The 26550-nt window shown below is 45.1% G+C and overlaps 1 protein-coding gene, 1 long non-coding RNA gene and 1 pseudogene across 2 annotated transcripts; all 3 read right to left on the reverse strand.

Annotated features, from left to right (window-relative positions):
- Window positions 1-54: 54 nt before the first annotated feature.
- Window positions 55-5574, reverse strand: Ndufb7 (NADH:ubiquinone oxidoreductase subunit B7). The gene is made up of 3 exons (XM_052166253.1): window positions 5374-5574; window positions 585-753; window positions 55-259 (listed from the first exon to the last, which is right to left on the reverse strand). The coding sequence occupies exons 1-3, from the start codon at window positions 5483-5485 to the stop codon at window positions 127-129; spliced, it is 414 nt and encodes a 137-aa protein (XP_052022213.1). The 5' UTR covers window positions 5486-5574; the 3' UTR covers window positions 55-126.
- On the reverse strand, window positions 1340-5367 carry LOC127671485 (uncharacterized). Its single transcript, XR_007974766.1, has 3 exons — window positions 2220-5367; window positions 2160-2189; window positions 1340-2129 (listed from the first exon to the last, which is right to left on the reverse strand). It is a non-coding gene; the product is annotated as an uncharacterized LOC127671485 (long non-coding RNA).
- A 19889-nt stretch (window positions 5575-25463) lies between the features above and the next one.
- On the reverse strand, window positions 25464-26125 carry LOC127671587 (40S ribosomal protein S2-like; annotated as a pseudogene).
- Between the last annotated feature and the right edge of the window lie 425 nt (window positions 26126-26550).

The raw sequence follows: 26550 nt of genomic DNA on the forward strand, positions 1-26550 counted from the left end.
TTAGGGGTACTGGGACCCCCGTTCCTTCCCATCCTTGAAATAGCACAGATGAAGTTTAGGCAGGTGACCCAACGCTTTTATTTCACTGCTAGGTCCACAGGCTGGCGGGTGATCCTACAGGGCCACCTACAGGGCCACCTCGGGGCCCACCTCTCCATCTCCCTGGCCTTGGGCCACCAGTGCTTCCTTCAGTTCCCTCCGCTTCTTCCTTTGGAGAAGTCGCCGCTCGCGTTCAAACTCCTTCATGCGCTTCACATAGCTGTGGGCAGAACACAGAGGGTCTCAGTGCCACAGGCTCTGGCTCGATTCCATTCCAGCCACCAGGAAGCCCTTGCTAGGGGTGAGGCCTCCCCCAGGACTTCTGGCTTGGCCCCTGTCCTAGGTGGTTCCAGCCTCTTCCCATGCCCGTGTGGGTGGCTGCCGTGTGGGAGGCCCTGGTGTGGTGTAGGTGGCTGCAGTGTGGAGGCTGTGGTGAGGGAGGCCGCAGTGCGGTGTGGGCGGCTGTGGTGTGTGGGTAGCTGTGGTGCGGTATGGGTGGCCACGCTAAGGGGGGCCGCGGGGCGGGCAGGGCAGGGCAGGCTCACTCCTGGTGCTCGCAGTAGTCCCAGTCATGCTGCTCGTGCTTGCAGGCCAGGAAGTTGGGGAAGCTGTCTCGCTTGCACTTCAGCAGCCGGATGAGGTAGTGGGCGCAGTAGTCACGTTGCTGCAGTGTCAGCCGGGCGTCGTTCATCTCCTGCTGTGTGGCCACCATGACTGTGGGGAGCAGTGAGGCTCAGCACTGCAGCCCCCAGCTGGTGCACGGTGCACACAGCACACACAGAACCCGTTTGGATAATGGCCACACCCTGACAGCAAGGGCATAGTGGGCACAGGCTGCGGAGTTTCTCTTCCTAGCCTGAAGGGTCAGGCTTGCCCGCGATGGGTCACCTACCCGAGGCTTACCGCGCACCCGCTACATGGTGGCCTTTATGTCAACACCAGCAAAAAGAACCCTCATGTCCCTTCATCGACAAATGCTGTCTTGAGAAAGCTCAGCCCCTTCCCCAGCCCGAGCCATCGGGATCTGAATTTCAGCTTTTCAGTGGGTACTGGGGCCTCAGTCTTTGCTCCCCCACGGCAGAAAGATGCCAGTCCCAGCATGGAAGGCACCAGGCTGTCAGCTAAGCCAACGGAGCCGTGGTAACACAAGTGTCTTCAGAGCACCATTATGGGTGCCGGGGTGATCAGCGTGGCATGTGCTTCCACAAACTAGGCCAGTCCACCACGAGCTTAGAGGACTTTGCGGCCGTCAACGTATGGAGTCAGGTGTTGACATAAAGGCCACCCGGTGTAGCAGGTGCGTGGTAAGCCTTGGGTAGGTGACCCATCGCGGACAAGCCTGACCCTTCGGAGGGGCTAGGAAGAGAAACCCCGCAGCCTGTGCCCAGTTTGCCCCTCAGCCACATGCCTGGCCTCGCTGGGTGGCCTCCGTCCTGTTTCACGGCATTAAAACATACTCCACTGCAGGTGCTGTGGTGCCCCTGTGACCTCAGCACTTGGGAGGCAGAGGCAGGCAGATCTCCAAGTTCAAGGCCAGTCTGGTCTAAAGGACAGCAAGGACAACACGGAAACCCTGCCTTGAAAACCAAACCAAACAAGCTGGCTAGCGGGGTGGCTCAGCATGTACCAATCCTGCAAAAACTGGGCGTGGGCAGCCGGCAACCTCCGCCTGCAGCTCCACCCCAGGGCCCAGTGCTCTCGCTCTGCCCTTATCTGGCACCTAAACCCGTATGTCCAAATGTCACCTCAGACACATTAACAACAAAAACAATCTTCAGGGCTCCAATCACCTCCTGGCCTTCCTCTGGGGCCCCAGTCACCTCCTGGCCTTCCTCTGGGGCCCCAATCACCTCCTGGCCTTCCTCTGGGGCCCCAATCACCTCCTGGCCTTCCTCTCGGGCCCCAGTCACCTCCTGGCCTTCCTCTGGGGCCCCAATCACCTCCTGGCCTTCCTCTGGGGCCCCAATCACCTCCTGGCCTTCCTCTGGGGCCCCAATCACCTCCTGGCCTTCCTCTGGGGCCCCAATCACCTCCTGGCCTTCCTCTGGGGCTCCAATCACCTCCTGGCCTTCCTCTGGGGCCCCAATCACCTCCTGGCCTTCCTCTCGGGCTCCAATCACCTCCTGGCCTTCCTCTGGGGCCCCAATCACCTCCTGGCCTTCCTCTCGGGCTCCAATCACCTCCTGGCCTTCCTCTGGGGCCCCAGTCACCTCCTGGCCTTCCTCTGGGGCCCCAATCACCTCCTGGCCTTCCTCTCGGGCCCCAGTCACCTCCTGGCCTTCCTCTGCAGGGCGCTGCCTCCCATTCTGCTTCCCACTACCGTCCTTTCTCAGATGGTCTCAGGTCCTTGTCCCCTCTTTGGGCTGCTAACCTGGTGCCCAGACGTGCCTCAGCAGGGCTGCGTGTCACCCTGATGGATTCTCTGCCTTCTGCTGCACTCTGGGTCCCCCAGCCCAGCAGCGCCCCCTGCTGCCCCACAGCCCTCACCGCACTTCTGACTGCGGTGGTCCCCGTAGGCGCAGGACGCCGACTTGGTCCTCCCTCTGTACTGCAGGCCCAGGGCTCGCTTCACAGGCAGGCAGGCTCTGCCGGAGCTCCTCACCCCGGAGCTCAGGTTAGCAACTCAAGCTCCGGCCTCTCAAGTTCACAAGAGGCCAGCACCAAGCCGTCAGCACACGGCCGCCTGCTAAGCTGCAGGACTGTAGCGGGCAGCCAGGCACATAGATAGCTGGTCTCCATCTTCAGAGGGACACAGCAGGCCACACACAATGTCGCTGAGTGGCTGGCAGCCTTACTGACTGCAGGGGGCAAACAAAACCCAACCAAAACCAGGGTCAGGAAGTGCTGGGAAGGGGGCCACGGAGAGCCGAGGGGTGAGCAGGGCAGAAGCCTGGAGCAAGAGAGTTTCAGGGTGAAGGGTGCGGGAGCCTCTAGGCAGCAGGCACCTTTCCCGCCTCCACGGGGTAAGGCAGGACCGACCTTTACAGCGACTAGGAAGGTGAGGACAGTGTGCCTAAGGGGAGGGCAGAGCTGAGACTAAAGACTTGACAGACACTGAAGGCAGCCGGGCACAGCCAGCAATCTCAGCACTCAGGAGCCTTAGGTAAGAGGTTTTAAGTTTGAGGCTAGCCTGTGCTACACAGCAAGATCCTGTCGTAAAAAGAAAATAAAACCCAGGCTGGCCAGCCTGCGCTAGAGTGAAACCCTAAGGTGTCAGCGGAGGGTGGTGGTTCCTCGGGGAGGAAGGGAGGTGTGATCTGAGGAATACACTGACTGACTTTTGGCCGACACACGCACACGCATGCTCACACACACCACTAATAAAGCCCTGAACCGCAGACAACAGAAGCCAGCAATGGCGTTCTTAAGTTCAAGGTTAAGGCTTGGGAGAGAAACGGGCGGCAGAGGTTTCTCCAGGCAGTTGTGAGCTGCCTCCAGGGCGGAAGAGGCGGCCTGGGCTTCAAGGCATCCCTCGGGGAGCTGAGGAGGAATCAGGAAGAGGGCCCAGTGAAATGGAAGTGAGCGAGGCAGACGGGAGGGATGAAGGGCGGCGCTGGGGCGGGGCGGGGCGGGGCTGGGAGCAGCGGTCTGTCTGTCAGTCACAGTCCGTCACGGGAAGATTCTGAGAGAAGCCCTTCAGCGAAGGGGTTAGCTGGGAAGGTGGGGCCACAATGGGATTCTACCCTTGTTTTTGAGGCAGGATTGCTATGTATCCCAGGAATTCGTGATGTCCCGGCTGGGGCGTTTCAAAACCACTGATAGGCAGTCTATCAGTCTACTGACAGGAGCCCAACGAGAGAGATTCTGGAGTGGAGTCCTTTCATTGTAGAAGGTGGGTGGAGGATATGGGGGCTGTTCATCTGGAATGGGAACTCTGCTGGGTCAGGGACGAGTCATTTGGAAGGAGTTTCAGGATGCATGGGTGTGGGAGCCAAAGCTGCTCCTGCTTTTACACAAGAGCTTGCCTAAGATGTAGTAAAGAACTACAGAAATAAGGCTAGCATCCCTGTGCACACTGCGCCTGTGACACGCAGGCCGGCATCCCTGTGCACACTGCGCCTGTGACACGCAGGCCAGCATCCCTGTGCACACTGCGCCTGTGACACGCAGGCCGGCATCCCTGTGCACACTGGGCCTGTGACACGCAGGCCGGCATCCCTGTGCACACTGGGCCTGTGACACGCAGGCCGGCATCCCTGTGCACACTGGGCCTGTGACACGCAGGCCGGCATCCCTGTGCACACTGCGCCTGTGACACGCAGGCCGGCATCCCTGTGCACACTGCGCCTGTGACACGCAGGCCGGCATCCCTGTGCACACTGCGCCTGTGACACGCAGGCCGGCATCCCTGTGCACACTGCGCCTGTGACACGCAGGCCGGCATCCCTGTGCACACTGCGCCTGTGACACGCAGGCCGGCATCCCTGTGCACACTGCGCCTGTGATTTCTGTGCTCCAGAGGCCAAAGGGGAAAAGTACTGGACTAGTCTGACTCCAAAATAAGAAGGGGTCCCGTGAGGAAACTAGCTGGGTTTTACCAGGGTTTTGGGTTTAGCCAAGCAAGAGAAAAGGCCAGGGAGTGCTGAAGGTTCAATATGACGGAGTAACCCAGGGTGCCAGGTGGATAAATGGACTGTAGGTTCAGTACTGACCGAGCCATCTTTTAGCCTACACCCCAGGCTTTTGGTAAAGCAGGTAATTTGTGTCTTCCCCTGCTTACAGGTGGGGCTCTGTCACTCTCTGGGACATCAGTTCATCATGCTAGTTATCAGTCTCAGCAACACGCCTCTTTTAGCCCTTAATTCCACACTCTTAAATCTGCTTCCCAGATCTTCCTGGACACGCGGCTTTGTCCAGTGGGCTCTCTGAAGGCAGTGCCAGTGGCTCTCTGCTACCCTGGGGCATCAAGTGCCAAACTAGGACTGTGTCCAGAGCTGTCACTCTGTGATCTTCCTACACAGGAAGAACGAGAACCGTGTGAGTACACACCGGCTTGGGCTTCCACCCCCAGCACCATCACACTAGACAGGACAAGTGCACCGCATGGCCGCTCCATCCTCCGACCTTGTATTACTGTACATAACCAAATGCTAGTGACACCGTATGGAGATGCAAAGACCACGGTCCTAGGCTCAGCGCTGCGCCCAGGCCGAAGTGCACCGGGGCGGTCTCGTCTTCCCGTTCTCTGCTGTCTTGTCCCAGCCTTTTGCTCCTCCAGCCATCCCTGCACAGCCTTCACACTCAAGGAGGTCAGGCGCCCTCCCGACCCGACCCTGGGCAAACCCGCAGCCGAGTTCCGCGGGAACTACGGTCGCGCCTGCGCACTGAACTCACCTCGCTCCTTGCGCTCCGGAAAGCCGTAGTCCGGCGGGAAGCTGGGCATCTTCTCGGGGTCAGGCTCCACCGAGGCATCCCACAGATAGCGCCGGGCCAGGTGCGCCCCCATGGCTACCCGGCCTTACCCTTCTTTAGCAGCCGAGGTCACCTCACTCCCACCTGGAAGCACTGCCCCTTCAGTGTCTTCCGGGTCATCTAGCCCGCGGCGGGGATCATAGAGATGAACGACGGAAGACTTCCTGACCCGCTGGCGCCCTCTGGCGGTGTGGAGGAGACAGGGCGGGTGCGGTGAGCGCGGGTTGGCTAGAAGGCCAGGCTGGCCAGGGAGCTGGGAGGGGTGGGGGGGAGGATGTGGGGGGAGGGAGGGGTGTGGGGGGAGGGAGAGATGGGGGGGGGGAGAGCTGCGGCCTTCCGGATCAATGCTCTGCCCAATGCTAGGATTACAAATGTGTGTCACCAAGCCTGCTGTTTCCGTGGGTTCTGTGGACACTCTTCGCATGGCAGGCATTTTACAGACCAAACCATCTTCCACGTTCCTTTTCCTCCTCCAGTTTTTCTTAATTTTTTTTTTTTTTTTTTTTTTTTTTGTGTGTGTGTGTGTGTGTGTGTGTGTGTGTGTGTGTTTGTTGGGATAGACCCTAAGGCCTAGCACATGGTAGATAAGTGCTCTCCCACGGATATACACTACCACTTCCAACTCTCCAACGTCCAAACACTTTTCCTAGGTTTGTCGGTGTGCATGAACGTGTGTAGGTGTGTATATGTATGAGTGCATTTGGTGGTCAGAGGTCAATTTCTGGGGTCACTACTCTGGCACTTGTTTGAGACATCGTCTCCCAGGGGCTTTGAACGCTTCGACTAGGTGAGGCTGGCTGTCCCTGAGGCTCCCTATCTGGCTGTTCAACCGGGCTCCCTATCTGTGATTCTGGAATTACAAGCATGTGCCGCCACACCAGGATTTTTCTTTAATGGGGTTTGGGGACTGAATTTAGTTCTTTATGTTTGTAAAGCAATCACAGTAATGACTGAGCCCTCCTCCCAGTCGTTTTTCTTCTAAAATCAATACCTTTGTGATCCTGGCTAGAACATGGTAAATGAGTGCTTTACCACCGTAGCCCATCCTAGTGCCAAATCCTGACCAGAGTGGGTGGAGTCAACCTGTTGGTCTTAAAAGCTCTTGTTCCGGGATCTTCCCAGAGTTTCTGAAGGAATCACTCATTTCCTTGCTCCCAAGTCTGTTAGAATGTGTTCTCTCTTGGGTTGCTCTCTCCTCTCATCCAGGGTAGCTCATTTGACTCAGACTAAAGGGAAGTCCTCAACCAGGGAAGTGTCTCTGTTCAGAGCCCCCGCCCCGCCCCCCAGAAGCAATTTGTGTGTGTGTGGGGGGTAAGTGTTTTATTTCAGTTTGTAATGCACCATCTAGGGAAGTCAGGACCGGAGCACAGACGGGGCAAAAACCTGACACAGAGGTCACTGAGGAGTGCTGCTTACTGGCTTTCTCGGACTGTTTTCTTTTAGTACGGTGGCCACCACCTCAGGGCTGACACCACACATAGTGAGTTCTGTTTTTCCCTATCAGTCACTAAATAAGAAAATGGACTCCAGACTTGCCTTAGGCCAATCTGGTGTGTTTTCTCAATTGAACTTCTCTCTCCCACAATGACTCTAACCTATGTCAAGTTACCATAAAATCCAGGTAGCACAGAATGGCTTCTTGAGATCAAACATAGGCTCTTCTGTTTGCCAGACAGTACTTTAAAACTGAGTGTCGGGCTGGAGAGATGGCTCAGTGGTTAAGAGCACTGACTGCTCTTCCAGAGGTCCTGAGTTCAATTCCCAGCAACCTCATGGTGGCTCACAACCATCTGTAATGGGATCTGATGCCCTCTTCTGGTGTGTCTGAAGAGAGCAATGGTGTACTCAATACATAAAATAAATAAATCTTAAAAAAAAAAAACAACTGAGTGTCTTAGTTAGGGTTTTATTGCTGTGAAGAAGCAAAACATTTCACTGGGGTTGGTTTAGAGTCTCAGAGGTTCAGTCCATTATCATGGTGGGAAGCATGGCGGCCTGCAGGAGACACGGTGCTGGGGAAGGAGCTGACAGCTCTGGATCTGGATCTGAAGGCGGCAGGAGGAGAGCCTCTTCTTCACTGGGCGGAGCTTTAGCGCATACACGCCTTCTCCCTCCCTGTCCCTCTTTCTTGTCTGTGTCTCTGTGATGTGCCGTCACTCTGTCTCTGTGTAACATATATACTCTGTGTCTCATGTGTACACACATGTGCATTCACAATTCATGTGTCTGTCTCTGTGTCCGATACACAAACCTCTGTCTTTTTCAGTGTCTCTCACACATGCCCCGAGTCTCGTTCTCTGTCTCTGTCACATACACTGTTTCTCTGTTTTGTAATGCACTTCCTGTGCCCCACACATACTCATTCATACCCTGTCTCTCTGAGCATGTCACACACACTGTTTCTTTGTTTATTTCTGTTATATACACTCAGTCTCTGTCTGTCTATTCCCCCAGTCTCTGAATCTCAGTCTTTCTCTCTCTCTCTCTCTCTCTCTCTCTCACACACACACACACACACACACACACACACACACACACACACACTATCTTTTTGTATATTTATGTTCTCCCTTCCTTTCTTTTTTGGTTAGTTTGTTCTTCCTCCCTCCCTTCTTCCCTCCCTCCCTCCCTCCCTCCCCCTCCTTCCTTCTTTCTTTCTTTCTTTCTTTCTTTCTTTCTTTCTTTCTTTCTTTCTTTCTTTCTTTCTTTCTTTCTTTCTTTCTTTCTTTCTTTCTTTCTCTCTTTCTTTCTACAGAGAGACAGGGTTTCTTTGTGTAGCTCTGGCTGTCCTGGAACTCACTCTGTAGACCAGGCAGGCCTCGAACTCAGAAATCCACCTGTCTCTGCCTCCCAAGTGCTGGGATTAAAGGGGTGCACCACCACCACCCAGCTTTTTAATTTCTGAGCTTATAATTACATTTTCCCTTCCTTTTCTCCTGCTAAACCTTCTCATATACCCTTCCATACTGTCTTTCAAATTAATAGTCTCGGGCTGGTGAGATGGCTCAGCGGGTAAGAGCACTGACTGCTCTCCTGAAGGTACTGAGTTCAAATCCTAGCAACCACATGGTAGCTCACAACCATCCTTATTGAGATCTGACACCCTCTTCTGGCATGTCTAAAGACAACTACAGTGTACTTACATATAATAATAAAATAAATCTTTGGGCCAGAGCAAGCAGGGACTGAACTAGCAAGGTTAACCGGAGCAAGTGGGGCTGACCTGAGTGAGCAGAGGTCCTGAGTTCAATTCCCAGCCACCACATGAAGGCTCACAACCATCTGTACAGCTACAGTGTACTCATATACATTAAATAAATCTTTAAAAAATAAAAATTAATTATTGCATATATATATATATTTCTAAATATATCCTGCTCAGCCTGTATAATGTTACGTATATGTCTGTTTTCAGGGCTGACTGTGAGCTCTTCCCAAGGGAAGAGCCCCTCTCCTGCACTCAGATTTCTTAGTTCCTTGTGTACGGTTGAGGCCGCGCGGGCTTTTCTCTGCCCACTCTGGCGTGTTCTGATTCTTCCACGCTCACCTGCTGTTAATTGCCTGTAGTTCTTCATCTGAGGAAGGCCTTGTGAGAGTTCCCTTTACCAGGTACCAACTAATGTGGTTGTGCAGGTCTCCTGTGGGCAGCTTCCCTGTCGTGTGCAGAAGACACGATCACACAGCACATTCCTGGTGCTCTGGCTCTTACGGTCTTTTGTCCATCTCTTCCACAATGTTCCCTGAGCCTTATGTGTACAGGTTGCATGGTAGATGTATTGGTTTAGATTGGGCATCCCATGGTCAGATGTTCTCTCGATACAGATGTCTGTAATGGTTTCTTGTCTGCTGCAAGGCAGGCATTGCCAAGGGGCGAGGGCTTATTTTATTTCAGTGTATTAGGATATGTAGAATGCCTTTAAAAGTATACTAGTTTAGGAAATCTCCTCCACAGGTAGGGGGCTAGGTCTACAGTACCAGACATGAGTTCCCTCCTACTGAGCATGCCCAAAGTCTGCTGGCCATCCCCAAGGTATACGTGGACCCTTGTCACTTGAGACTCAAGATAGACAGACTACACTGCCGCATCTTAATGAAACCGAGGAAAGGCAAACCATTTCCACTAGCTTTTTCAGTTACCCAGGAACAAGTGCCAGAAAATAAAATACAAGCCCTTAAACGTTTTTCTGATCTTATACGTGCTATAGAAGGGAGTGCAGTTTTGGATCTGGCCACAGATATGCCTCTTACACTATCCCTAAAAGTTGAATGTTCTAAGTTACTCACTGGTGCTCATGATCCTTTCTCTTCAGGGACAGTGGGAATAATCTTGGGAAGAAGTGGATTAACTTCTCAAGGATTCATTGTGCATCCAGGTATAGTAGTAGAGAGTGATAGCAAGGAAGAAATACAAATCATTGCATATGTGAAAAAAAGATGAAAATGGAAGCAGGGAATAGAATTGTTTGAATGTTGTTATTTCCTTCCTTTCCATGAATCTTCCAAGGGCAAGATTGCTCCAGTAGAAAGGACAGGGGCTTTTGGGAGTACTGGAAAACATACATTCTGGAAAACAGTGGTTAATGATCAGAGACCCAAATTAATGATACAAATGAATGGTGCTGAAACGGAAGGGTTGGTGGATATAGAACATTAGTATTCTTTCCCCGAAGTCTTGGAATCCGGATTGATAGCTACAGAAGGCTTACACACAGTCTATCGGAATTGGTAAATTATCATAAATAAGACAAAATGATCAATGGATTAACTGTGTGGGAACAGAAGGGCAAACAGGGAAGTTGAGACCTTATGTGACTGATATAACTATAAACTATGAGGAAGGGATCTTTTACAACAATGGGTAACCAAGTTAATATTCCTGCAATTCTAGGGACAGCAAATGAGGAAATAAGAGGTGATAGAGTATATACTCCTGGGGGAGGTATTGATACAGGTGGTCAAGAACAATGGTCGAGAAAAAGCTGTGCCCAAGGTCAAAAAATAGGACATCACAGGGACTGAGTTTCCACATCTATAAAAGGGGCACTGCTGGCATACCAACAGCTTTGCCCCTAAAATGGTTATCAAACAGACCTGTGTGGTAAGAGCAGTGACCTGTAACGAAAGAAAAATTGCAGGCCCTTGAACAGCTGGGAGCAGCTGGAGGATCAGCAGATAGAAGAGTCTACCAGCCCATGGCATTCCCCTGTGTTGTAAAAAAAAAAAATCAGGAAAGTGGAGGATGATAATGGATTTAAGAGAAGTTAACAAAGTAATTCAACAAGAATTAAGAGAAGTTAACAAAGTAATTCAACCAATGGGTGCTTTACTTCTTTTACCTTTTGTTACCTAGATCATGGCCTATAATAATAATAATTGATTTGGAATACTACTTTTTCACAATATCCTTGCATTGTGAAAAGGGACAGGTTTGCTTTGCTTTCTCAGTACCCACTCTGAACAACAGTGGTCCAATACAAAGATACCATTGTAAAGTGGAAACTTAACGGTTCTTTGGAAAGTCAATTGTGTTAGATGGTGTTTTGCTGGGTAAACATGTGAAGGGGTGTTTTCCTGAAGCAGACACGGGTGAAAGGATGTTTTGCTAAAGCAAGAACATGAAAGGACATGTGATGAAGGATTCTTCGCTAATGACATGCATGTCTTTGTCCACCTTGCATTGTGTAGTTGAGCTCCATTTGTTGGGTCTCCATAGAGAGAAACACACCAAAAATTTTCTGGTGGTATGTTCCGGCGTCTTGGGTTTCCATGGACTTGAGCCGATTGGCAGAGTGACGTCAGCTGAGACAAACTTCTGTGGAGTTTTGCTGAGTCAGACTCACGTGGTGAGGCAAGACTGTGGGGGACACATGATGTCTGGAGGGAATATAAATAGGACTCAATGGACAGTGATGGAGGCTTGGCTTGCTTGCTAGAAGAGCTAGCTCTGCAATGCTTCTTGGTTACCCGTTTCTTGCTAATCTTCACTTTGTTGAGAAAGGCACAGCAAATAACTTCTTCCAGTATTCCTGTTGGCCCTGTTCCCTCTTGCTGACTTGTGTCAATTCGACAGGGGCCTGGCTGTTCCTGCTAGGCCATGCTACCACTGCAGCTATCCTGACACTACTTAACTGGACTGCTGGTATATCCATGAGGTGTTTGTGAGTGGATTGAGCTGCTGCTGCTGACTTATGAACTAAACTGCTGATTCCCTGACAACACAGATGGGATTTGCTCCAAAGAACCATTTCTAAACAGGTCCACTTTTCCCATAACCTAATAACCTTTCTTTTCCACTACCTCTGGTGGGCTAGAAGGGAGGTTAAGAAACATCATTAAAAGTAGGCTTTGAAAAAAATTAAAGCTACACCATTGAAAGGGAATGTTAAATAATCAAACTTTATGTCAATATTTTGTGCAACAACCATTAGAAATAATTAATTGGCAATTTCCCCAATCTATCATTTATCATTACTTGGATGACATCTTGTTGGCTGATTCTAGACATTTTAGAGGAAATGTTTAAGGAAACATAAAGATTCTGCCATGCTTGGGCTTACAGATTGCTCTAGAAAAAATACAAAGAGGAGATTCACTTAGTTATTTGGGTTATAAAATCAGTCAACAAATTTGACCATAAGAGGTACAGATCCCTAGGGACCAATTGCAAACTCTTAAGGATTTTCAAAAGTTAGTGGGAGATATAAACTGGCTGAGGCCTACAATTGGATTAAGTACATATGAGTTACGTTGTTTCAAACTTTACAAGGATTTTCAAATTTAAACAGTCCAAGATGCCTAACAGTTGAAGCAGAAAGAGTTAACTCTTGTAGAACAAAGACTGCAAGATGCTAATGTGGATAGAATTGACCCTGAACCTGATTGTATTTTTGCTCATTTTACCTTCAACTCGTTCTCCTACTGGGCTCATTGTGCAAAGGGAAGATAGTATTATGGAATGGATTTCCTTAGCTCATAAAGTAAAAAATGGAAAAGATTTCTGAATCAATTATAAAAGGTGGAATAAGATTACACCAATTGTTAGGAAGAGATCCGGCTGAAATTGTAGTACCTAATGCTGAGGTTGTGATCAATGAACATTGGCAAGGAGCTTGTAGTAACTACTTGGGAGAAATTAATAACAAATATCTGAAAAGCAGATGTATACAGTTTATAAAAAGAATGAATTGGATTCTTCCATATATATGTATATGTGTATATATATATATTATGTATATATATATACACATATACATATATATGTATATGTCTTCCATATATATGTATATGTCTTTAATATATATATATATTAAAGAACACTAATTCCAGAGGCACCAACAGTCAACACAGTTGCAAACAAGATGGGAATGGCAGGTTATAAGTCAGACAAAATAAGCAAGATGATTAAAAGTCCATATACTTCAGTTTAAAACTTAGAGTTGTATGCAGTCCTTATGGTATTATTGTGTTATCCTGAATCTGCTAATATAATTACAGATTCTTTACATGCAGAAAGAGTCATTTTGCATATATAGACTGCTGAATTTGTACTTGATAACTCGTAATTAACTTTGTTATTTGTACAGTTATAACAGGTCATCAGAAATAGAAACCATCCATTATATATTACTCATATTCGATCTCATACAGGTTTCTCAGGTTCCTTAGTTCAAGGAGATGAGGAGATTTACCAATTACTAATAGGAAATGTATTAGAAGCTTCAAAGTTTCATGAGAAACATTATATTAACAGGAAAGGTTTAAGGAAAATTTTTTCTGTCACTTAACAACAAGCCAATGAAATAATAAAAAAATGTTCTATGTGTTCTCTATACAACCAAACTCTCTTACCTGCTGAGAGTGACCCCAGGGTCACCAAAAGAGATGACATCTGGTAGATGGGTGTTTTTCATTTTGCAGAATTTGGAAAATAATTGTGTGTGTATATATATATATATATATATATATATATATATATATATATGTGTGTGTGTGTGTGTGTGTGTGTGTGTGTATGTAATTGTGTGTGTATATATATATATATATATATATATATGTGTGTGTGTGTGTGTGTGTGTGTGTGTATGTGTGTGTGTGTGCGCTGGGGGTAATGCCCCATTATTCTCCTTTCTTCTTGGTTGTCTCTTGAAGGTAAGGAAGAGTGTCAGGGGTAAGATATTTAGGGTTGCTGTTTAGTAATAAAACATTTACCTATTTTAAGTCTAAGTCACTTTGCTACTGTAGCTAACCTGCCTGAGTTCCTTTTGGTCCAGAAACTGCAGCCTCAGGCATTTAGCACTTCATCATAAAACAGCAGGGGATTTAAAAAAACCCAGCAGGGGATTAAGTAAAGGATTAATTGCCAGAGCCTTCTCCCTCTTGTCCAAATGCCTCTCACTTGTCAGGCTAGGGGGAAGTTTGGAGCAAAAAACGTCTAAAAGAACCCAGATGCCCCTCAAAGGAGGAATGGATTCAGAAAATGTTGTATATTTACACAATGGAATACTACTCAGCAATTAGAAACAATGAATTCACAAAATTTTTAGGCAAATGATTTGATCTGGAAAATATCATCCTAAGTGAGGTAATCCAATCACAAAAGAATACACATGGAATGCAGTCTCTGATAAGTGGATATTAATTAGCCCAGAAGCCCTGAATACCCAAGGCACAAATTGTATAACAAATGACTCCCATGAAGAAGTATGGAGAGGGTCCTGATCCTGGAAAGGATTGATCTAGCATTGGAAGGAAATATAAGGACAGAGAAAAAGGAGGGAGGTGATTGGAGAAGGGATGGAGAGAAGAAGGTTTATGGGACATATGGGGAGGGGGGATCCAGGAAAGGGGAAATCATTTGGAATGTAAACAAAGAATACAGAAAATAAAAACATTAAAAAACAAAACAAAACAACAAAACAAAAAAAAGTCTATTGACCAGGAGAAGAGAATCTTGCTTGCAGAAGGAAAAACTTTTATGCAAGCACATATGAATTAAACTCACATAAATTCATATACAGATTCATGATTACAAATTCATAAATCTCCATTTGAACAATCTGGGCCAAGTTTTCATGCTATCCCATAATTGCATATGTACACGCATACATCTATACTTACATTTGCATATGGAGCAAAAGACCAAGTGCCAATGTAGAAAGAATTCACTTGTTCAGGATGAAAAATGAGCTCCAATCTTTATTGCATAGAGAATGACAGAGCCTCTACCCTTATTGCTATCTGAATTAAAACCACGTCCGTAAGAAGAATAAGAGTAAGCCTGCCTGGCTGTTAAGAAAATGTGTGTTCTGTGTCATGGTAAGGAGAAGCCTGCCTGCTCCTCCCCTCTCTGCAGCTTCTTCTTTTTCCCCTTTCCTCTGCATTCTGCACATTGCGCCCTTAATATTTTAAGTTACCTTATAATTTCTAAATTATTCCACTCTGCATCCTCCTTCTGATCCTGTTCTCCCCTCCTGCCCTGATGTAGCAATGTTCTTGTTCCCAAGGCCTTACTCCCAATGCTATCTCTCCAGTGTTATACCCCCCAGTGTGATCTTTCCTAGTCTATTATTTTTTTTTTTTTTTACAAAAATTCACTAGAGGTTCAAACATAAATTAAATAAGAAGTTTACAATAGAGAATGTTTACATGCATATTCATTAAGAGTAATTATCTGGCTAAACATTCATTATCTGTCACCAGTTTTTACAGGTTCATAAAATCATAACTTTTCTGACTAAGTTATTAGTGGAGCTTTGTATAGATAAACGCCATCAATGTTTTATCTTCTGTCCTTATACCTATAAGTAAATCATCAGTTCTCTCTTTTATGACCTTTGGCTAATTGTTTTACAACCTCTTGGCCTGTGCTCTTAAGTTGCAGATGCCTGCTTGTTATTTCAGAAGCAACTAACTTGTGACACTTGAAGAATTTCAGAGTTCTTATTGCAGTTTTGACATCAGAAAGAACTTTTTTTTCTTTCTTTTAGTTTTTTGGATTTGGTTTTTTTCAAGACAGGGTTTCTCTGTGTAGCCCTAGCTGTCCTGGAACTCACTCTGTAAACCAGGCTGGCCTCAAACTCAGAAATCTGCCTGCCTCTGCCTTCCAGAGTGCTGGGATTATAGGCGTGCACCGCCACTGTCTAGCCAGAAAGAGCTTAATAAATAGCATTCCTATTATAAAAGACCTTCATGGCTACTAATATAATTTTAGGAATTCTTATAGGATCATCATTAAGAATTAAGAAGTCATCTATTTCTCCATATAGCATCAATACAAGACAGTATACCTTTGTTGTTCTGCAGAGATCTGCTCAAAAGGGTGGGTTAATACCTAGTGGTTGTTATATGTATTTAATAATAACAGGAAAAGCATATTAATAGCAGGCATCTTTCGTAAAATGAAATTCTCAGACTTGCCTACAGGAGCAAATCAGTTATAGATCTTAATCCGTGGTAGAACCAACTCAGGAAGATCATCTGCTAGTTTTTAGCTTCTCCTAGATGGCTGCAGGCATATATCATACCACCGATACTTGATATATATTCAGGGTTTCAATGGGCAGCTGCTTTAAGTTCTGAAAAGGCTGAATGTGTAATAACACAGTTATTGGAAATAATGGCAACTATGGGGATATCTGCACAAATTTAAACTGACAATCCTCCTGCATATGTATTCAACAAGACGAAGCAATTCTTTGCGTATTACAATATAAAGCATATTACTGGTATACTGCACAATTCCATAGGACAAGAAATTTTAGAAAGTGCCAATTCTTCCTTAAAAGAGATTCTTATTAAACAAAAAGGAAGAATAACGCCCCCCCCCAGGTTTTTACTAAATCATGCTTTGTTAACTCTAAATTTTCTTAATATTGGGGTGAAAAAGGAACAGTAGCAGTTGACAGACACCAGCTGGCTATCAAAACAGCTGAAGAACTAGGCCAGCTAAGGATGCCATGAGGGGGTGCTGACATTAAAATGGAAACCTGAAATAGTTTTAAAGTGGGGTATCATTATGCCTATGTATCTACAGGGAATGAAAAAAAATGGTTACCAACAAAACTTATAAAGATTAGATCTGAGATTATTATCCGAGACATGAATGTCTTCACAAAGCAAATAGCCAGGTAATTCCCTCCCACAGACTGTTGCAGCTGCTGATATCTCCAAGAAATGCATGCAAATCAACTTCAAAAGGGCTAGCCCTGATGATCAATCACAAGAATTATCTGACCAACATGGGAAAGAATTCAGAGTCTTTGTAATTGCCTTAGTTAAGATAACCTAAGAACCCTTTTAGCCACACACCTTCTTTACAGCTTCCAGCTCCTGCCTGGTGTCAAAGATAGGCCAAATTCTGTTTTCCACCCCTGGGACATTCCTGAGTAAGAATCCTCACAGAATGTGTTAACTGATAACCACCTGACCTCTGGAAAATCCCAGGCAGATCTAAAAATCAATAGTCAATAGATGTTAGCTTATGGGTTTAAACTGCATCTTGACTGATGTAACCTGTGCCTATAAAAAATACAAAAACTGCCTGTAATGTCCCACCAGAGTCGCCTCTCCTTCGTGGGTAGGACGACCCTGACTCGTCGGTTCATTAAACCTCTCGCCTTTTGCATCGATTGCTGCCTCTGTTTCTCCTTGAGAGGGGGTCTTCTCAAGCAAGGCTCTTCAGGACTTACAGTTAATGTTAGAGAAAAAGGTTTTTTTGGTTGTTTTTTTTTTTTTTTTTTAAATAAAGGGGGATATGAAGTGGAAATTTCTGGTTTCTTTAACAACTCAGTTGTGTCATGTGATGTTCTTCTGGAAGCTATCTTGTGAGAGGTCATGTGATGTTTAAAAAGAATGTAAATAGAACCCCATTGCTATGCTGCAAGCTTCAGGTCTTTACTGGTCTTCACTGGTTTTCCTTTTCTGGTCTTTGCTGATCTTTTTTTTTTTTTTTTTTTTGGTTTTTTGAGACAGGGTTTCTCTGTGTAGCCCTGACTGTCCTGGAACTCACTCTGTAGAACAGGCTGGCCTCGAACTCAGAAATCTGCCTGCCTCTGCCTCCCAAGTGCTTGGATTAAAGGCATGCACCACCACTGCCCGGCGGGTCTTTGCTGATCTTTGTTGGTCTTCACTTCATAGAGAGAAATGTGTCAAAGAACTTCTTGTGATAATCTGTCTGATTCTGGGCACTTCTGCTTGTTATGTAGATTCTGTGGAGCCTTGCTGTTTCTGCTGGATCGAGTCAGCACTATTGATCCATGTTTGGTATTTGCTATTGAACTGGACTATTGGCATTCTGACAATGAAGAGTGAATTCACGTCAAAGAATTACTTTTAAACAGGTCCACAACCTCCTTTTCCTATTAACGTTTTTTCTCCCCTACAAGGTTGAAGCATTTAAGAACCCTAAATGAAGCAGGTCTTGAAAAATCGAAGCCTACATGAGTCTGTTAGTTTGGGTCCTCTCTCTCTCTCTTTTGGTTAGTTGAATCAAGGGTCTTTCAATTTCTTTTCTAAGAACAAACTCTTAGATTAGACAATTCTTTGTATTGTTTCTTTTTTTTAAAAAATATTTATTTATTATATGTAAGTACACAGATCTCTTTATGAATGGTTGTGAGCCACCATGTGAATGCTGGGATTTGAACTCATGACCTTTGGAAGAGCAGTCAGTGCTCTTACCTGCTGAGCCATCTCTCCAACCCCCTTTGTATTGTTTCTATCCCGTTAATTTCTACTCTGATTTTCATGATTTCTTCCCCTCAACTAGGTTTCAATTTGGTTTGTTTTTGTTTTCCTAAATTTTTGTATTGTATCATAAGACAATTATTTCTTGCACTTAGAATTGTAAATTCCCCTGGTAGTGTTGGCTTTCCATGGCATCCCAGGGGTTCTATTGTACTGTGTTCTTATTTTCATTTAGTTCCAGGAAGGTTTATTTATTTATTTTTTTCTTTGACTCATTCATCATCCAGTAATGAGTTATTTAATCTCTGTGTGTTTGTGTATTTACTAGAGATTTGTTTGCTGTAAATTTTAAGGTTTTTTTTTCCCCTGAAACAAGGTTTCTCTGTGTAGCCCTGGCTGTCCTGGAACTCACTCTGTAGACCAGGCTGGCCTCGAACTCAGAAATCCGCCTGCCTCTGCCTCCCAAGTGCTAGGATCAAAGGCGTGCACCACTATCACCTGGCCAATTTTAAGTTTTATTGCATTGTGGACAGATAGGATACAAGGAGTAATTTCAATCTTTTCAAATTAGAACAAAAATTTTTAGATTTGTTTATTTATTAGGTGTACAATGTTCTGCCTGCACAGCCAGAAGAGGGTTCCTGATCTCATGATAGATGGATATGAACCATCATGTGGTTGCTGGGAATTAAACTCAGGACTTCTGAACAGCCAGTGCTCTTAACCTCTGAGCCATCTTTCCCTGCCTATCTTTTCAATTTTTAAAGATTTGTTTTGTATTCCTGTAGAGAGCCATAACGGGGTGTCATGCCACTTGGTAGGAACTCAACATTGATCAAGGTGAACTTCCTCTCCCAGCCTTTGTTGAGCAGGGATTCCTGTGCTGAGGGTGGAGAGCTCAGAGTGAAGGTGAAGTTCATTGTTCCTCCAGGTCTATGAATTCCTGAATTAAGCAGGTGACCCACCCAGCTGCCTGAGCAGTGGAGCCAAGAACCACCAGACAACTTCCCGGGAACTCAGCCTAGAGTCTGTGGGGAGGGGCTTGCCCAAACTGTTACATGGTCTGACCTCCATTAAAGTTTGGACCTCGATCGGTAAACTCCCCTGGCCCTCATTCTTTTCACCGCTTCCCCCATCCATCCCTCAGCTTCTGTTCCAGGAACCCAGTTTGCAGTAGCTACAGAATACAACATATTCTGGAATGTAGTCTTTTTTAGAAAAGCTTCTTGTCAAGAAGAATGTACAGTTTTTGGTGTTTGGGTATAATGCTCCATAGATTTCCTTTGAATCTATTTCAAATATGATGCCAATTGTTTTTGATGTTTACCTGTTTATTTTTCATGCAGATGACATAACCATTGGAGAGAGTGACTTATTGAAATCAATAAATGGCTTGATATTGATCTGTGTCTTTAAATCTTGTAGTAGATTTTTTTTTTTTAATGAAATGAAGTACTTAAGTGTTTTGTGCACATGTTTAGAGAGTAATGTCTTCTCGGTTAACTGTTTTCCTGACTAGAACTGTTTCCTATCTCTCCTGATTAGTTTTAGTTCAAAGCCTATTTTTTTTTTTCAGATATTAGATTAATGGTGTGTTCTTGCTTCCAGGTCCATTTGACTGGAGTATTGTTGTCAGTCATTTGATCTCAAGGAGGTGCCTCTATGTAAAGCTAGGATGTGTCTCTTGTAGACAACAGTGAGATGAATGTTGTTCCCTGATCTATTCAGTGAACCTGAGCTTTTTGATTGGAGCATCGAGGCCATTGATATTTAGTGTTATGATAGGAATATCTGTGCTGATCGTAGTCATCATGTCACTGATTCTGTTCAGTGTTCAGTGATTGTGTTCACAGGAGCACTTTGTGTTTTAATGGCCATAGCTTTGTATTTCTTTCCATGGTTTCTGCTGTGCATAATTCTCTCTTCTGCTTGAAATCCTGCTTGCTGTGTTCCTTCAGGTGTGATTTTTTTTTTTTTTGACTTTTTAAGACTGTTTATAGCATGGAACACTTTTCCTTCTCTTTCAATTATGGTAGGAGTTTTTCTGGGTGTGGTGTTCTATGTGATCTTTAGGCCGTGGAATTCACTGCTCCAGTGTCTTCTGGATTTTAAAGTTTCCACTGAAAAGTCAGTTATTTTTTAGGTGGATTTTCCTTCCATGTGTCTTTTTTTTTTTTAAATTTCCATTCACTTTATGTGTTATGTATACTTACTGTTTTTACTGTGTATGCCATGGGGATTTTTTTTCTAGTCTTGTCTAGTTGGTGCTCTGTGTGCTTTTTGTATTGATGTGGTGTGTCTTAGTTTGAGGAAGTTTTTTCTATGATCTTATTGAAGATCTGGTCTATGTCATTGGCTTGGGATAATTCTTATTTTATGACAATAATTTGAATGTTTGTCTTTGTCTTTTTTTTCACAATGTCCTGCAGTTCCTATATATTCATTTCATTACATTTTTTTGATATTACTTACCTATTTGGTCTATATGCTCTACTTTATACTTGAGTCATGATATTCAATCTTCAGCTTGATTTCTTCTACCCATAAGGCTTTCCTTTGGGTTTTAGAGTTGAGCTATCAGGTCTTTATGTCCTTTCCCCCCACAGCATTTAGCTGTGACCTTCCAACCCCCACCCTTCCCCAGGCGTTATCTCAGGCCTATTCAAGCTGCGGCATTCCTGGCCTACAGCCTCCACCCTTCTCCCCCCCCCCCCCCCCCCCCCCCCCCGTTATCTCCGGCCTATTCAAGATAACAATACAGCCGATTTCACCTCAGAGCAGCTCCACCCGGAGACCAACAGAAAACTGCGTGACTGAAAGCAGACAACCTGCTGAGAAGAAGATCTATGAACTCTCGGCTATTTGGGGGGCAGGGTGGTTTTTCCTAAGATTATAAATATTGGCTTAATGATAGTAAAGTCGGTCTCTATGGGCAACTGTCCTCTTGACTCATTTCTCTTTCGCCCCCTTCCCATTAACCTCAGAATTCTCTTCCAGGTAATCCGGTTCGTATGTGGCCGCTGGCGGCAACATCTTTAGATTACATCTTCACTTGAACTTGAGTCCTCTTCAGTATTTCTATCTCCTTATTGAATTTTGTTCTCAAGGCTTGTCTTTGTCATGTCTGTCTGCCGAATGCTTGTGTTTTTGTGGGCATCACTCTGGTGTTTATTCCCCTTAATCTCTTTCTCCTTAATTCCATACAGATTTTTTTTTGGTCTTTTTAAAAAACTCCTTAAACTTTTTTGATTTTTTTAAAATAGAAGTTCTTTTTCTCTTTTTTCCAAAGCTGAGGACTGAACCCAGGATTTTGTACTTGCTAGGCAAGCACTCTACCACTGAGCTAAATCCCCAACCCTCCTTAAACTTTTTTATGAAGTATATAATTATTCTTTTTCATTTTTTGTCTTGGGGTTCAACTAGGAAATGCTCACTGTGAAAATTTTCTATTTTCAGAGTGACTGGTGGATTTTAGAAGAAGATACTGACTTGATCTTTCATGTTGTTGGTATCATATTATTGTGATGGGATCTGGGCATGGGGCTATTTTTGTTCTCACTCTAATATAGGTGGAGCTGGTTGAGACAGAAATGAGGATGTGAGGGTGTGTTAGGCCTAGTGGTTGGAATTAGCTTGGGTGGCATGAAGTCAGGCGGACAGAGGGGACAGGGCTGATATACAGGATGTACCTCCTTGTATGGAGTATGGAGTGGACCTGGCTAGGTGGGCAGGTCAGATGTGTCATGGCATTGGCCTAATGGTTAGGAGGAGGGAGAGGATGGTCTTGGCAAAAGGTAGGTTGCAAGAATGACAAGACAAGGTTGCAACACTGGATATGAGTCCCAGGCTAGATCTGGTAGGTTGGGGAGAAAATGTGGATGGTAAGTCTCACAAGGCTAGATCCTTGAGAATAACATGGGATATCTGACTGGGTGAAGGGTTTGATGTGCTTCAGAAGGGACTTGTGGGTAGTGGCAGGTAGCTAGTCATTGATTGGGTATGCAAACTAGGTTGGGGCATTTGGTGTGGGATCTGAGGTACATATGGGTTTGGGAGAAGGGGTGGATAGGGGAGGGTCAGGGAGACTAGGCTAGACTCTTAAGGATGTAGGAGATCTGGCCAGGTGGGCAGATTGGATGTAGCAGAGGAGAAGCCCTTCAATATCTCTTAAAAATATTTTTTTCTTAGTTCAATCTAAAGTGCTTCCTATATGTGCCAGGAGTCATATATGGTCATGTGGCAGTTCTATTTCTAGCTGTTGGGGAAACTCAAAGATTGATTTCCAAGGCGTCTACACTAGTGCACATTTCTCCCCAACTGTGTGTAGGAACTGTCATGTCCTCAGATCCACCCTGTATGTTACCATGGTATTCACAGGGACGAGTAGTCTGATTAACTAAGATCAAATCTTAGTATATACTAATTTTAGCTTGAGTTTTCCTAATGGCTAAAGATGTTGAACACTTTAAAAAGAGGTTATTAGCCATTTGTCTTTCTCCTTTTGAGGACTTTATGTTCTTCTCCATAGCTCATTTTTTCTGGGTTGTTTATTGTCTTGATGTTTAAATTCTGTGGACATTGTATATTTGGTATTTCTAAATTTGTATTCCTGGATTATGATAAGTTGTAGTTGCTCCAGGACAAACTATTTAATTCCTCTGAAGTGAGATCTGTGTTTGTACCAACACAGCCGGGCTGCATCTCCTCAGAGGTAAAAGCCACAGCCACCCCATTCTTCTGGGCAATGGCGGCCCATTCCTGACCCCACTGGGTGTACCCCATTATCATTTAATCAGCTTGGTCAACTTCCAAACTCTTTCCCCCTGTGGGAATCTTCTAGTGCTAGATCTCCAGAGTCTTTCCTTTGAACTATGAGTCTCTAACTATCATTTCCACACTGCAAGTGTAAGCATTGCAGGGAATCCTTTAATGTAAGCACATAACTCTTTCTTGTTCTTCAAAGCCTGCATATCCACACAACCAATTCCCAGAACTGACTGCTTGTTTCAAGTGCTGCCATCACATGGCTTTCCTAGCTGAATTTTTAGTATAGCAGCCAACAACATACCAGAAAATAACAGCACATAGACATTTGAATAAATATTTAAGATTTCTCCTATCAGATAGAAGATTTACTCTAATACAATGTGAGTGATAGACATAGAGATTTAGGGTTGAGAAAATACACACATGGTAGGCTAAGAGATCAGAGACTTGTTAAAGAAATAAAGAAATATGTGAAATAATATTTACAGGAGATGAATAATTTCCATAATATAATACATTATGTGTTAATATTGTTACTGTGCCTTGCACTTATTCAATGGTTTTAGAATATGTTTCTTTGGGGACACAAACATTGGGTTTAGAAGGATCTGGTAGCAGCTAAGCATCAGCTGTTTTCACAGCTTAAAGTAGGACATGCTTGCTCATGACACATTTGGCCTGGGTATTAGTAGGGTTTCCCATATGACACCTCCTGTATTCTGTGTGCTCACTGTTAAATGGCTTCCTAACAATCTGCTCTAGGACATAAGGCCTGAATGATAGGGCACATACTTTTACTTGTTTGATTAACTTTGTGGTCAAAGTATCAGAAATGCCATAATTCTACATCAGTTTAGCCTTTTCTTTTTGTGTGCTGTATACAAAAGTGGTATGTCCATAATAGAAAATGATGAATATCCGAACAGGATGTCACTGGTAACAGGCACAGAGCTCCACACCACACCCCCAAAGGAGTTCTTTTCAGAGCCCTCCAGCCAGGCAAACCCAAATTCTCTAACTTCAACAAAGAAATAAAAGACTTCTGAACAAGCCAAATGCAAAACAAAGTTATATATCTGCTGAAACAGGAGGCACTAGTCTACCCCAGGGGAGAGTACACTAACCAGTTACCCAACACCAAAGGATCAGCACTGAAAATGATATACAAGCAACACTGCACACACCGATCAGGCTCTATGTGTATTTTTAAGAGTGTGTGTGTGTGTGTGTGTGTGTGTATCACCCATTAAAGAAAAAGAGCTCTTGAATTTGAAAGAGAATGGGATGTGAGTATTTGGCAAGGTTTGGAAGGAAGAGAAGGAGGGGGAAATGATGTAATTCCTTTATGATTCCCCCAAATAAAATTATTTTTAAAAGTCCCAGAGTCTTTATTGCCGTCCTATCCCAATGTGGGCCCTCTTTACTTTCCTCATTTCTGCATTTATTCTAGGAGATGTTCTCACATCTGAAGATTAATGTCTTTAAAATGTCTCAACTTTTATAAAGTAGCCGTGGGAAAATAATGTGGAGCTAAAAGCTCACCGGATCATTACCTGAGGGAATTCTGGATGAAAAGATATCATTAGTCAGGATATTAAAACGTAACCAATAAATAATGCAACAAATTGTTATGCCCTGTCATAAAATTTGTGCTTCAAACATCAGGGCCTTTTCACACCAGGAGGTCCCCAAGAACCATGAGGGTCACAGCAAGCCATTAAGGCATAAATCTCAATCAGATATAGATTTAATTTGAGTACTAAGTCTTGGAGCACACAGGTCAGACATCAGGGCTAACCGTCACCCTCTGCCTCAATAATGGTACAGGTTCTCTTTGTGCTGCTGTTCACATGTCATGGCCATCTGGACACCTATGACAGTCACCATTTCTCATAGACTGTAAAGGACATAATCATTGCACAACAACATCTGCTTGGGTGCAGATGTTTTGGGGGACCTTGAGCACCGTTCTAAGAGCAGCCATTTGTGGAGCCCAAGCCCCACCATCCCTTGGGAATTAGCTAGCTTCCTGCATGGTGATTTTCCTGTTTATCACTTACTTGTGTGGGTATTGTGGCATGACTGCAGATGCCCACAGAGACTTGAGGCGGATGTGACAGAGGAGGATGTTATGTTGCCTGGAGCTGGAGAACAGGTGGTGTCATTATCAGTATGGGTGTCCGAAACTAAACCCTGATCCACTGAAAGAGCAGCACCCACCCACCGAATCATTTCTCCAGCACCTAGTAAACATCTTTATAAGATGAGTTTTCTCTGTAACAAAAATCCAGAAAACTATAATCTAAAATACCATTACAACATCTTTTTGTTTGTTTGTTTTTTGGATTTTTTTTTCCAAGACAGGGTTTCTCTGTATATCCCTGTCTGTCCTGGAACTCACTCTGTAGACCAGGCTGGCTTCGAACTCAGAAATCCGCCTGCCTCTGCCTCCCAGAGTGCTGGGATTACAGGCGTGCGCCGCCACTACTGCCCCACTACAACATCTTTTTTTTTTTTTTAAAACAGATTTAATTTACTTTATTTTTCTTGTATAAAAATCCTTATGTGGTAGCCACATCTTGAGCCTGGGTCCTCTGAAGAGAGACTCTGGTGTGGGTTTTCACAAGATGGTCAGTGAATTCCTGATAAGGAGACTTGGTGAACACAGTTTCTTGTTAGAGGTTGGGAGTCAGGAAGCTGCAAGTCTTGGAGATGGTATCAAAGGTGGCCTTGGCAAAGTTGCCCAGGGTGGCAGTGCAGCCCCTGGCTGATGTGTGGCAGTCATCAATACGCTGCAGCCATCGCCAGAGCTTCTGGGAACAGGAGCAGAGAATGACAGTGCCTCTGGGGGGCAGGGATGAGACGCACCAGCTCCGAGCCACAGACCTGTCACCTTGCCTGGAACAGTGTGGGCGTGTCAGTCTTGCTCCCCTGGTCGTCTGTCTGCACGGGGACGATGGAGAGCTGGGCCCACATGGCCCCTCGATGGCAGTGGTTGCCTGCTTGGAACATTTAACACCAAGGTCAGCATGGCCATTGTAGTCCCCAGTAGTGACAAAAGACTTGAATCTGGTCTTCTGTCCAGCCTGAGTTTGCTTCTGCACTGGCAGGGTCTTCAGAACCTCATCTTTTAGAGATGTGCCCAGGAAATTAATGGGAACAGGTAGATCTGCAGGGACTTGATCTTCACGTCCTTAAGCAGGCGGCCCAGCTTAGTGATGGGAATCAATTACCTTGTCTTCCACACTTTTAACCATAAGCAATGAACACACACTCCTTGTCTGAAGTGAAAACTTAAGGGTTCTTTGGAAAGTCAGGCAGATAGTGTTTTGCTGGGAGAAACATGTGAAAGAATGTTTTATTAAAGTGGAGAGATGGCTCAGTGGCTAAGAGCACTGACTGCTCTTCCACAGGTCCTGAGTTCAAGTTCCAGCAACTACATGGTGGCTCACAACCATCTGTAAAGGTATCTGATTCCCTCTTCTGGTGTACCTGGAAACAACTACAGTGTACTCATATATGTGCCTTCCCCTTCCAGCCCTTGAGTGGGAATTCCAGATCTGCGTTAGCCATATTCCCCTCCCCCCAGGGTGGAGTGCTCACACCAGGTGAAGTTCATTGTTTCCCCAGATCTACAAATCCCTGAAT

The sequence above is a fragment of the Apodemus sylvaticus genome, chromosome 21, assembly GCF_947179515.1.
Source record: "Apodemus sylvaticus chromosome 21, mApoSyl1.1, whole genome shotgun sequence".
NCBI classification, from domain to species: domain Eukaryota; kingdom Metazoa; phylum Chordata; class Mammalia; order Rodentia; family Muridae; genus Apodemus; species Apodemus sylvaticus.